This window comes from Pongo pygmaeus, chromosome 1, assembly GCF_028885625.2.
Source record: "Pongo pygmaeus isolate AG05252 chromosome 1, NHGRI_mPonPyg2-v2.0_pri, whole genome shotgun sequence".
NCBI classification, from domain to species: domain Eukaryota; kingdom Metazoa; phylum Chordata; class Mammalia; order Primates; family Hominidae; genus Pongo; species Pongo pygmaeus.
This window is the reverse complement of record NC_072373.2, coordinates 191360020-191373584: the sequence shown is the minus strand read 5'-3', so window position 1 is coordinate 191373584 and position 13565 is coordinate 191360020. Positions and strand designations below refer to the sequence as shown.

The window sequence follows — 13565 nt, the reverse complement described above, 5'->3', positions numbered from 1 at the left end:
TTAGCTGGGTGTGGTGGTGGACACCTGTAATCCCAGCTACTCGGAAGGCTGAGGCAGGAGAATCACTTGAACCTGGGAAGTGGAAGTTGCAGTAAGCCAAGATCGCACCACTGCTCTTCAACCTGGGTGACAGAGCGAGACTCCATCTCAAAAAAAAAAAAGAGAGAAGAAAAAGAAAAGGGCCTAAAGCAAATATGTAAAATAGGAAATTGTGAAATGAAAGCTGGGTAGCTAGACAATAGGTAAATGAGAATTTGTTACATTCTTCTGCCTGTTTTAAATATTTTATTTTAAAAATAAAATAGGTATAGAAGGAGTAAAGAAAGATAAAACTGAAAGGTAGAGTTATAATCATATAGTGGATTCTTTAAGTCTAAGATTTCAGAAGCAGAATAATTTCAGATGATAGAAGGATCTAAGTTTGACATTTGGGGGTGGGGCTAAAGTGCAGATGAGGTCATTTGAACTACAAGCATAGGGGTGACATAGCGTTGACATAACCAAGAACCATGACTTGTTTTGAGATAGACCAAAGAACTGACTGAAGTGCCAAAGTCTCCGATGAATATGGAAGAAGATCATCCATCCAAGATGAAGAAGTAGCAATTTTGAAGCAATAGAGCAGAGTTTGGAGATTTTTTTTTTTTTCCCTAAAAAAGCTTTAATGCTTCATCTTCCAGGCTCTCAGAAAAAGAGAAGAAACAAATATCTGAGCAATTGCATGCCCTAAACAAGGCTTACCATGACCTTTGTGATGGTTCTGCAAATCAGCTTCAGCAGCTTCAGAGCCAGTTGGCTCACCAGACAGAACAAAAGGTACTTTTAGTTTTCATCTCCAAATATTGTGTGGATACCTTTTGAATGGTAGGAAAGCAGCTTTGCTGATTCAGAGTCATGATCACTAGCTTTCCGTGACCAATGTGACTTAATTTTTAACCTCACCTTAGCAGCCATTTGTCTTGTGTTTCTTTACTGGGGTTCCATGATGTGTTGGTCAGTCAAAAGCACTAGAAGACACTTACAGCTAACCCTTTAGACCTGGTTCACCTTTTTTGTCTTATGCCATTTTGTGGCAGACAGCAGTCTAGGAGAACATAAATTCTGTATTATATGTGATCACAGGGCAGTAAGATGCTCACTTGTGGCATTGCCACTCAAAAGTTGACAGCCAAAAGTTCTGGATATTGGGAAGAAAAACCTGTGAACCTCTTCCCTCTGTACTAAGGCAATAAGAAATATTAAGTTCCAAAGCAAACTGGTAGAGTAGTTTCACTGACTAAGACGCTGGTTCCCTTCACCCATAGTCATCTCATCATGTGGCATCTTGACCAGTTCCCCTCCATGTTCATTTCCTGGACCATATGAAAGTCATCATAGTTCCTACTGGTTGTCCTAAGTTCTTCCTGGATACCTGTGCGTGTGTGTACACTTACCATATTATATACATGTGTCTCTGGGATATATATGTGTGTTTGCCTGCTTATTTCCTATGTTGTGAAGCAATGGCCAACTTATATGGGGCAGGCCAAAATTAAGCTCACGTGATAGTCAAATTTGGTCCAGATGATGCTCAAAATGATATTCAGACAAAGCATGTCTTGATTCTGGTCCTTAGATATAAATTTTGTGCAACAGGAGCTAGAGTTGTAAAGACCACAAGACAGAACCAGCTATGATTTGATGGTATATTTCCAAAAACAAAGTGCTGGTGTAACATTCTCCATTTAAGGTAGCCCACTTCCAGTGGCTTGTTGCTTCACCATATAAGGGAGTATGTGAAAAGTTTTAACAATTGCTTGCTGAGAACATCGAGTTCTCATTTTGAAAGGTTAAAAAAGAGGAGGGAATAGGAAAAAAGAAAAAAAGAAAGACAAGCTGCTGAGCACCACTACATTGAGCATGATGTGTCTCCTGTACTGTTTGTGTGTTTCATGTGAAGTATTGTTCTGATTAACTGACATCCTTGCTTACAAGTTTCACTAACCCTTTGGAGTTTAAGCACAAATGCACAAAGGGAAAAGAGGACGACCTGTTTGGGGTTCTTTTTTGCAAAAACAAACAGTCGCATGCTGGACGCTAACACCAAGCTTACACTGTGTGTGTGATACGGCTGAGCTGCTCCATAAGGCTCTATCTTTTATCTGCCCAAGGCGTGCCCTGCAACTCTGGTAAGTAGAAGCCTTTTATGTTTTCTTTCCTCCTCTCCTATCTCTTAATGCTTGTTTAGGTCAGAATGTCCATGTTTGGTAGGACAGAAATGAGTTTTTCTGGATTTTTTCCCAGCTATTTCCTGCCTATCCTTCAATTATATGAGGGTGTTGGAAGTAACAGTGTAGACTTTTCTCTTTGGCTACACTCCAGGCCTTTCTTCAATGTCAGCATTTTTGAGACTCCATGAATCTCACAAAAGAAATGAAAAGTTCTCAGAGGGATGTTTTTCTTTGTCATATTGTCTGTTCTGAATAGTCTTTCATGGATTTTCTAAAAGGAATTTTTCAGGTATCTTGAAATTTTTCAGGTATCACATTCCAGTGAACTTTTTCCTTCAATTTCTTTAAAACAGACACATAGTGAGTTTGCATAATATATATGTTTAAATTATACGAATTGGACTTTCTATTCTTGGTCAGAAAACATGGGGATAGGGAATAAATAATACTTTAAATAGTGTAGAGAAGTCTGTCAGTTATTCCATTGATTGAACACATATGTAGAAATGGAGATGAGAACCAAATATACTGTTCTTTCATTTGCTATCCATTCTGTATTCTTATTGTATGCACCTCATCAAGCTTGAAATCCTCAGTGCGTGTTTCTAAAATCTGAGGGGAAATGGCTTAATGATTTTAAGGGTTTCCTTATTATTTATCCATATTCATCCCATGTTTATTGAATGATAGCTACTGTTCCTAGACCTTCATGGGCAATGGATCAGCTCTTACGGAACTTACTCACTGAGATAAAATGGAATGCCATTATTTAGGAGGCAGGGAAATAATTGGAAATTGCTTCCACAAGATCCTCTACCAATAAGATAGAGAGTTAAATTAAGTAATCAGAAAGTAGCACTGACCAAAGAAGGACAGATAAAATTATATACAGAAAATGAAAATAATGAACATGAACAAGAAGAGCTGAAAAGTTGGAGAGTAATAAAAATGATGAAGTGTTGTAAGTGGTTAAACACTTAAATAATTTAAAATCTGAATGTATTATTCTGTGATAAAAGACCTCAAAAATGAGAATTCTTTAGGAGCTGTTTCTAGGATTTGCAAGGGTAATTTTGACAGCGTATATGCCTTATTCACTGACCTTAGGACCTAACTCCTGTGTTAAGATGTGACTCTACTGTACTTGTCTTTTACAGTTTTCTGGGTCTGACTCTGGGAGGACAAACAAGATTTAGAATCAGACCTTGATTTGTTTCTGGAACTCACTAGTTTTGTGACCTTGGACATGTTACCTAAACTCTGTGCCTCATTTTCATTTCTTCAAACTAAAGATTCAAACAATTGTTTTCATAGGATTACTGTGAGAATTAAATGTCAGTGTTCAGTAGATCTAATAATAAGTGATAGCTGTAGTCATTGTTATTGTACTACCCATTCTAGCCTGGACCAGAAGAAAAGTTACTAGTGGTTCCATAGGCAAGGGTCCCCAATCTGTTTCTTCCTTGACTTGCTACTTCCAAGACCTAGAACTAATTTAATTTAGAGCCATCGCCTTGGGAGAAGCTAGCATTGTCCAAGAATATGAGTATCCCGCTTGCTAAATAGTTGCTTGAGTAGTATACACAGGCCTGTTTACTGGGACGCACAATTGTTCTGGAGCTTTTGGGCTGCATAAATCTCTCTTATTCTATGGACCAGTCCTGCTGTGCTCATCAGCAGGGAATTGCTACTTCCAGAGTCTTCTGTGTGGTTTGCAACACCAAAAACTTGTTATATGGCGTTGAATTCTCACTTTGGGGGAACTGTTATGCGTCTTTAAGAATGTTTATGATGATTTAGTCTTAGAAATAAGATTAAATCCTATCACTTTCACTGCTTGCCACCCTGTAGAGCTTGTCACTCAGATATGCTTAATGCCACTATCTCTCAAGTAATCTAGGAACTTCTGACCTATTAAACATTCTGCAGTGTAGAAAAACTCTTTTTTAGTATTAACACTGGGTGGCTTGCTTCAGAATATTTCCTACATGTTGGGGCTTATCCCATGCTGGGTTTTTCTTGTGGTCAGAATTTTGTATACTATAGTACTTTTTTTTTTTTTTTTTTTTTTTTTGAGACAGAGTCTCGCTCTGTTGCCCAGGCTGGAGTGCAGTGGTGCAATCTCAGCTCACTACAACCTCCACTTCCCGGGTTCAAGCCATTCTCCTGCTTCAGCCTCCTGAGTAGCTGGGATTACAGGTGCGCACCACCACACCCAGCTAATTTTTGTATTTTTAGTAGAGATGGGGTTTTCACCATGTTGGTCAGGCTGGTCTCAAACTCCTGACCTCATGATTTGCCTGCCTTGGGCAGATTATAGGCGTGAGCCACCATGCCTGGCCTATTTACTATAGTTCTTTAAATGACTCCTTTCGATAGTTGTGCTTTGCCATTGGCTCTGATTCAGTTTTCTTTTTCTTCTCTTTTCCTTCTCTCTTTTTTTTTTTTAGGATTGCAGAGCAGTTGCTGGGGTGATTGACCTAGGCACAGTGGAGATATTTCCCATCTTCAAAGCCATGCAAAAGGGCCTCCTTGACCAAGACACAGGCCTGGTGCTTCTGGAATCTCAGGTTATCATGTCTGGCCTCATTGCCCCTGAGACCGGTGAAAACCTCTCTTTGGAGGAGGGCATAGCCAGAAACCTCATTAATCCCCAGATGTACCAGCAGCTCCGGGAGCTACAGGATGCCCTGGCCTTAATAAGCAGGCTTACTGAGAGCAGAGGCCCTCTTTCTGTGGTGGAAGCAATTGAAAAGAGAATAATCAGTGAGAGAGTTGGACTGAAAATCTTAGAAGCTCACCTGGCAACTGGAGGTTTCAGTCTTTCCCCTAGTGAGAACTGTATTAACCTGGAAGAGGCTTTTCATCAAGGCCTCATTTCAGCATGGCTTCATTCAGTATTAGAGTCTTATCTTAGAACATCCAAGAATTTGATAGACCCTAACACAGCTGAGAAAATTGGTTTGCTGGATCTGATGCAGCGATGTATTGTCCACCAGGAATCAGGATTCAAATTGCTGCCTGTCAAACAATTGGCAGGAGGGATGGTGAGCTTGAAATCAGGCCGGAAGGTTAGCATTTTCCGTGCAGTTCAGGAAGGGCTAATAGATAGGCAGGTCACTGTCCGGTTGCTGGAAGTTCAGCTTTTTGCTGGTGGCATAGTAGATCCAAGAACAGGACACAGACTTACAGTGGAAGAGGCTGTAAGACATAATTTGATTGACCAAGATATGGCCTGTGCTATCCTCATAAGGCAGCTTCAGACAGGAGGCATCATAGACACTGTCACGGGGCAAAGGCTAACAATAGATGAAGCAGTGAGCAATGATCTAGTAGCTGCTAAGATCGCTCTTGTGATTCTGGAGTCCCTCTGGTCATTCATGGGGTTGCTGTGGCCTGAATCTGGAGAGATCCTCCCAATTACAGATGCCCTAGAACAAGGTATTGTGTCTACTGAACTAGCACATAAAATCCTTAGTAACCGACAGCATATTAAGGCTCTGTTTCTACCAGCAACCACAGAGATTTTGTCCTGGAAGAAAGCAATAGAAAGTGGTATCCTGGATAGAGATCTTGCCAATAACTTAAAATCGATTTGTATACCTGATGTGATGCCTCACATGCAACTAGCAGACTCTGCAGAACAAAATATTAATCCTAGAGCAGCAGTTCTACCATGCAGCAAGAGCCAACCTAAGGCCATAGCAAGCCAGAGTGAGAATCTGTTGTTCCAGCTGATGACTCACAGCTATATTAATGTGCAAAATGGACAGAGGCTGCTTCTGTTAGATAAAGAGCTGATGGAGACACTAACATCCAGAGATGAGTATCAAACAAGTCCTCCAAAAGTGGTTGAAATTGGGCATCAAAGGCAAAAAACTCCTGAGGGATTGCAAGAATCAGCTAATGTGAAAATCTCAGGAACTTTCAGTGATGGGTGGACTGTGAGGCTGCCTGAGTTCCAGTTTTCTTCTCAGAACAAAGAATATCCCGATCAGGAAGATTGCACTACAGAAAAAGGCAAAAAGACCACTGTAGAAACAGAAGATTCTTCTGTAGAGAACCCTGAACAGGATCTGTTTGTAGAACACAAAGAGAGAAATCCAAATGTTGATGCTTTGAAGGTAATAAATAAAGTCAAATTAGAGGTACAAAGGCAGTTGATAGGTACCAAAAGGGAAGACCAAACAGCAGTGTCTATCAGAGAAAATGCCAGCAGGGGACACCTCCTGACCGTACCTTCTGCAGAGGCGGAAGGTGTGCCGTTAGTGGTTGACAAAGATGTTTTTTCTGTTGAAACACCAAAGAAAGAACATCAGCCTCTAAGAAACACTTCCTTTACATGTCAGAATGAACAAGCACACACTCTTGAGACTGAATATATTCATGATGAAACTGGAGGATCTCACATAAAACCCCAAAGCAAAAAGTCACAAGTTCAGGTAAAGAAAACTCTAGGTATAAAATTAGAACTAAAGTCTGAAACTGATGGGAATGTTCATCCTCTGGACAAAAAGGAAATGTTAAAGAAAACATTTCTGGCTAAGGATGACCATAAAGAAAGTCAAGAAGCACAGAACATCGCAGGTGGTAGTATGATGATGTTAGAAAAGACCGATGAGGAAGATAATGGCAGGGAAACTTTTCTGTCATGCAGTCATCCATCAGAATTGGTTGAAGAAGCTACCTTAAATGTATTATCTGCACAGTTAGTAGATGGTGGTATCTTTCATGAACAAACAGGTCAAAAGCTCTTACTAAATGAAGCAATATCCCGAGGCATTGTGCCAAGTCACACTGCCGTGAAGCTTATGGAGAAGCTGAACATGTTTCAGGGATTCTTTGACTCTCAGACATGTGAGTCTTTGACAACTGAAGAAGTCATTAATGAAGGTCTGATGGATGAGAAATTATTACATAATGTCCTCATGGCAGACAAAGCTATAAGTGGTATCTTAGACCCCCGTACCCACACACTATGCTCTGTAAAGGATGCAGTTACAGTTGGACTTCTTGAAAAGGAAACAGCCACCAGAATTTTAGAGAGGCAGGTGGTGACTGGTGGAATTATTGATCTGAAACGAGGCAAAAAAGTTTCAGTAACTTTGGCCTCAACTCTTGGCTTGGTGGACGTTGCTGACCAGCCAGAACTTATAAATCTGGAGAAAGCTTCCAAAGGTAGAGATGCTGAAAAAACAGTTAGGGAGAGATTAATTAGTTTACAAATGGAAACAACAGGACTTATAGACCCTGATAGTAAAGCCCCTTTAACAGTTGTGCAGTCCATTGACAGAGGTCTTTTGGAGAGAGAGGAGGCCGTTCGTTTGTTGACTAAGCAAGTGGTAGATGGAGGTATCATTCACCATATATCTGGGATGAGACTTTCTGTTGATAATGCCTTCAGACATGGCTTAATTGGTGAAGATATAGCCGAGAAACTCAAAAGAGTTGAGAACTTAAACATCCATCAGATTTTTAATCCTGAAACAAAGGAAAATGTTTCCCTCCCTAAAGCCATAAAATTAGATCTTATTTCCCCAGACCTGAAAAGAGAAATCCAGGAGGTTCAGGCCTTTACTGGAAACTTTGTGGATCTCATTTCTGGTCAGAGATTGACCTTGGCAGAAGCTAAAAAAGAAGGACTGTTAACTAATGAAGCAGTATTGTCTCCAGGAATGATGCATGGCATTGTAGATCCCGAGAACTGCAGAATTGTCCCCTACTCAGAATTAGTCAAGAAATGTAAGATTGATATTGAATCTGGACAGAGATATCTAGAAGTAATTCCCTTCTCAGACATTAAAGATGGGGTGAACGACAAAGTGCTTACATTGTCTCAAGCAATTCAGCTTGGAAAAGTAGACTTTGCATCTACGCTGAAGGTTCTGGAAGCCCAGGCAAATACTGGTGGAATCATAGATACTGCTACTGGAAAAAGACTGACATTGGCATCAGCTTTGGAAGAGAAACTGGTGGATGAAAACATGGTCAGAATTATTGCATCTCATCAGGTGTTAAATGGAGGAATTGTTGACATATTTAGTGATCAGAGAGTGACTTTAGCGGAAGCTATTGAGAAAAGACTGATCAGCCCTGAACTGGCAAATATGATCCAAATAGATAGTTCAGAGTTCAGTGATCACAGGGCTCAGATTAAAAAGCAAGAAGGGATTGAAGTGTGTGCATTACAAAGTGAATTTCTAAGAAAGGATATGTTAATTGCTTGTAATCAGACTGCTGAAATGAGTTGTAATAAAGTAGAAGAGAGTGAGAGATTACTTCAAGTTGAAAATCAGTCTGCACAAGAAAAGGTTAAAGTGGGAGTTTCTGATGGGGAGCAGGCAAAAAAGAGCAGGAAAATTTCCTTAAAGGAATTTGGGTGCAAGGATCAACGTAAGCCAAGAATGTCTCCAGATGCTAAAGAATTTATCAGTATCATAAATCCTCATAATCTTAAAGGTAAATCCTTGGGCCAGGTGTCATTGACACACCCTTACTCTGAAGTTTGTGATTTTAAACTCAAAGAAGTGGCTAGAAATAACATGGGAAATGATATAAATGAAGAGCAGGAAAAAGCAGTGACAAAAATAGAAATTATTTCTCATATGAAGCAGTCTACCTCATGTCTAGATTCTGAAGAAATAAGAGAAAATCAAGGGGAAGTGATTTTGGAAGTACAAGAAACATATTGTGAAACATCAGGCAAATTGCCGAGTGAGCAGGTTTTGCAGCAACCAATGAATGCTGGGGTGAAAAGTAAGAGAGAGAAGAGGGAGGTGATTGTAGAAGAAAGTATCAGAACATGCAAACCAGCATTTCTTTCTGAAGAAAAGTTGTATCAGGAAACTGCCATTAGAGATGAGCATGACTCCAATATAAAGAGCCAACCTAGGGAAATGACCTCAAGTGAAAAAGGGAAAGAAGCTGATACAGAAATGGGATTTTCTATTACTTTTAAAATTGAAGAGTCCTCTTCCCAAGTGGTACCTCAAGGAATTTCCGTAAAACATCCAGATGCTTTAACACTCTTCAGCTCTAAACAGGCCAATGAAGGAAAAGTAAACAATTTAAGTCTCTGCTTGACTTTAAAACCAGAAGAAAACTTATCTCAAGAAATTGCCTGTGGGGCCCAGAGTGAACCATTCCCTTGTATGACCCCAAGACCTGAAGGATTGCACTACCAGGAATCAGATGGAAAAGCCCAAGTGACAGGCCCATCCCAAATTTCCAAAACAGACAAGTCTTTCCAAGGAACCACCAGACAGGAGACCAACTATCATCAAGATTCTTGGGTTACTTCGAAAACTAAGGAAACCAAACATCTAATTTCCTCATCTAATGAATGTAAAGAAAAGTCATACCAAGAAGTATCTTTTGACCCAGCAAGAGGTCTTAAATTGGAAGAAATCACAGTTTCTAGACCAGATTCAAAAGAAGTCAGTTATCTAGAATTCTCAGACAGAAAAGACTTTCATCATCAGGGCAGCAAAAGTGATGATAAACTTTGTGGAACTCTCAAATCTGAAATAGCAACACAGGAAATAACTGGAGAGAAATTTCTAGAAATGGCAAACCCTAATGTTACAAGTCTAGAAGCAGGATCCATTGAGGACATAGTGACTCAGAGAGGTTCCAGAGTCTTGGGATCCTTTCTTCCAGAGAAACTATTCAAAGGAGGGTCTCAAAAAGAGAATACAGGGCAACAGAATGCCATCATTAGTCCTACTGTTCTAGAGACCAGTGAAGAAAAGACAGTGTCCCTAACAGTATGCTCTGCAGTGAAGACAGAGAAGACACCACAGGAAAAGCTCAGAGAAAGCTCTGGCAGTGAACAAACTCCCTTCATGACTGCACCTGGAGGAAAGGGAAATGGAGGTGTAAACCCAGAGCCCTTCAGAGCAACTCAGGTAAGTGGTGTGCTTTTTTTTTTTTTTTTTTTTTTTTTTCCCCTAAAGATACAATTAGTTTACTGCTAAAATTCTTAACTGGGTACAGAGTTTACATATGTGTAATTGTATGCCTATATACATTTTAAGGCACTAGATGATTCTCTAAGATATAACTTAGTTTATCATCATCTGTTTGCAGCAAAGTTGTTGGAAAATTAGGCATTGGCTCTGAATGTCTTTCTGAAATCTGCAAGGGTTTTAAATAGAAACGAGCTAATAGAAATACTAGGACGATGCTACCTGAAATCAGAATAGCTTTTGGAAATTTTGGTAAAATGATGCTTGTAGATTGATAGCTCTGAGCTTCTGCTCTCTGAGGAAACTGGTAAAATCACCTTTGTCTATTGATTTGAAATGACTTAAACAAAATGTTTTATTTTATCCCACTCTATGTGCAGTAAAAATTGCTTCTATTTGTCTAGCAAAAACCCCTGCCTGCTTCTAAAGCTGACTTACAGGAGAATGTCAGAACTGAGTCAGCTTTCTTTTTGGCTCCACAGAATGTATTTACCCGGCAACTCTGTTTAGAACATGATGAAAAGCTAGTATCCTATCTGTCTCTGTTACGGAACATTGAAATGAGGACCAAACAGATTCAACCTTTGGAGCTAAACCTGGCAGAACTACAGGATCTGCTGTGTCAGGCCAAGGTAGGTTCCCAGAGACTTCCACCACAGACACCAGCTTCAAGATAGCTGCCTCCATCTTCCTTGAAGATTTCAAGACTTATAAGGACCTGCTTGCACTCTATTCTAGGGTAAACAATCTCAGACCCTTGTCAGATAATTATGGGATGGGCTACATTTGGATAGACTGGATAAAATTTATAAAGGATAAACTTGAACAGACCTCGGATTTGGCTATGAATGTAATTACTATCAATTGGTTTTTTGTTGTTTTTTTTTTTTTTTGAGATGGAGTCTTGCTCTGTCACCCAGGGTGGAGTGCAGTAGCGCGATCTCGGCTCACTGCAACCTCCGCCTCCCGGGTTCAAGCAATTCCCCTGCCTCAGCCTCCCGAATAGCTGGGACTACAGGCACCCGCCGCCATGCACGGCTAATTTTTCTTGTTTGTTTGTTTTTTGGTTTTTTTTTGTTGTTGTTGTTTTTTGAGATGGTGTCTCACTCTGTTGCCCAGGCTGGAGTGCAGTGGCGTGATCTCGGCTCACTGCAAGCTCCGCCTCCCGGGTTTCCGCCATTCTCCTGCCTCAGCCTCCCGAGTGGCTGGGACTACAGGCGCCTGCCGCCACGCCCAGCTAATTTTTTGTATTTCTAGTAGAGACGGGGTTTCACCGTGTTAGCCAAGATGGTCTCGATCTCCTGACCTCGTGATCTGCCCTCCTCGGCCTCCCAAAGTGCTAGGATTACAGGTGTGAGCCACCACGCCCGGCCCTACCAATTGTTACCTGCGTGGTTTTGGATTGATTTAGGTAAGTTCAAAGGCAGAGTGATTGGTTAGGAAACTATTGCAGTAATTCAAGCAAGAAATGTTGGAGGCTTAAAACAGTAGATTAGGTATGTAAGTTAATCTCTCTTACTTCCTAAAACTATACTAAGACATCAGGAAAAAGGTTTTTTGGGTTTTTTTTTTTTTGGTTTTTTTTTTTGTTTGTTTTTAGCGCATAAATTCATAAAGAAAAGAGCAAGAGAGGAGAAAACAGCAGTAAAATTTTAGAAGTTACAAAGCAGCTGGATGAGGCGATAACTACCTTAGCAAGCTAGAGTAAACCAGATCCTCAACTTAAAGTGGAGGAAGCTAAGGAACAACCTGATTTACACTACAGAACTCCCCAAAGCCTCAAAAATTGGGAGCACCAGAAAGAGATGAAAATGGATATACAAACGGGCTTATAATTGGTTTAAAGTCTGTTTAAGAAGCAATTAGACCTTTAGATTTTCAACTTACTTCACGTGGCCTGGCAACTGCTCGTGCTGTGCTCTAACGAAAGACTGGATGTTCATCCTCTGAGGAAAGTAATTCAAAGTGTCTCTTGACTAGGGAGAGCAGCCATTTATTGAAGGTAAATATTCCATACAGAAATCAGTAGGATTAACTGGAAGTTCACATACATACTGAATTTTGAGCTATATCCTTGCTCCCGCTATGGTTTGACCAGCCCAAGGGGGAAGACCTAATGGTACTGATATAAGTGGTTTCCCAACTGTATGGCCCAGCTCCATCACCCTCAGTGAAGACTACAGCCAGCAGAGTTTGTAGTCAGCTTTTTAGGGCATTACACTCCACTTCAGCATCCAGAAAGCTTCTGATACAAAAGGAGAGGCTAAAACAAAGAAAAAGAAACTTGGACAAAATACAGACTATTTAGGAAGAAAACCATACTGAGGGCCAGTCACAGTGGCTCATGCCTATAATCCCAGCACTTTGGTAGGCCAAGACAAGAGGATTGCTTGAGCCAAGGAGTTTGAGACCATCCTGGGCAACATAGTAAGAAATTAGCCAAGCCTGGTGGTATACACCCTAGTCCCAGCCACTCAGAAAGCTGAGGCAGGAGGATTTGCCTGAGCCCAGGAGTTTGAGGTTGTATTGAGCTATGAATGCATAACTGCACTCCAATCTGGGAGACGGACTGAGACCCTGTCTTAAAAAAAAGAAAGAAAAATATATTCAAAAGCACTACCATTTAAAGGACCAACAAAGAAACAACAGCAACAAAAATAGATTGAAAAAGTCTAACTGGAGATCTCTGAGGAACACCTGGAAACACTCGTCTCACAGAAACCAAAGGAGGAGGAGTCAGCCCTAGTAACTACCACAGGGAGATTGAGTACAATGAGGACTGAAGGGGAGATTCAGCTCCTGAAAGTTATTGGTGACTTTGAACAGTTTCAGTGGAGTGATGGGATATAAACTAACTTCTAGCTGGAAGAAATGGGAGGTTGGAAAGTGGAGACAATTAATATAGATCCTTCTTTCCAGAAGTCTTAGGTACAGGCAAGGAATGAGGTGGGACACTACTCGAGGAGATGGATTGAAAGAAATGTTTTGAATGGGTTTTGGACTGAGGAGAAAGAACCAATTAAAAAGGAGAACTTGAAGTTAGAAGAGAGAGGAAGTGGTAACTGATAGAACCAGTCCCCTAAAAACATAGAAAGACAGCCTTGAGAGGGAGAAAGAGTGGCTATTTCACTGAAATTGGAGGTTAAGAGTTGTCATAGGATTGGAGTCACCATGAAGACAGATTGTAGTGGTTTACTGGTTCTCTCAATATCTAGTGTGTGGCCTTGGGTAGGGTGGCTGAACTGGGGCTGAGGATGATGCCCCAAAGAACTATGTCAAGTTCTTCCACAGCTTATTTCCGGCTTATCTGTTGAGGACCAGAATATTACAGACTAGATGAGTGGAAAAGCTGGTTGGGGTTAGCTATGTGTTCTTTGGTTCCATGACC

General features: G+C 40.7%; 1 protein-coding gene across 8 annotated transcripts in view; it reads left to right on the top strand.

Moving 5' to 3' along the window:
* LOC129040038 (microtubule-actin cross-linking factor 1) overlaps positions 1-13565 on the top strand; it is a 379189-nt gene that overhangs the window by 218092 nt on the left and 147532 nt on the right. For 6 of the 8 annotated variants that reach the window (XM_054493938.2, XM_063665707.1, XM_054493908.2 and 3 more), the window contains 3 exons: positions 681-816; positions 4661-10117; positions 10660-10809. In XM_054493938.2, the coding sequence (XP_054349913.1) occupies positions 681-816; positions 4661-10117; positions 10660-10809 (5743 nt within the window). The remainder of the gene's footprint in view (positions 1-680; positions 817-4660; positions 10118-10659; positions 10810-13565) is intronic. The other 2 variants (XM_054493981.2, XM_054493965.2) reach the window with 1 other exon arrangement.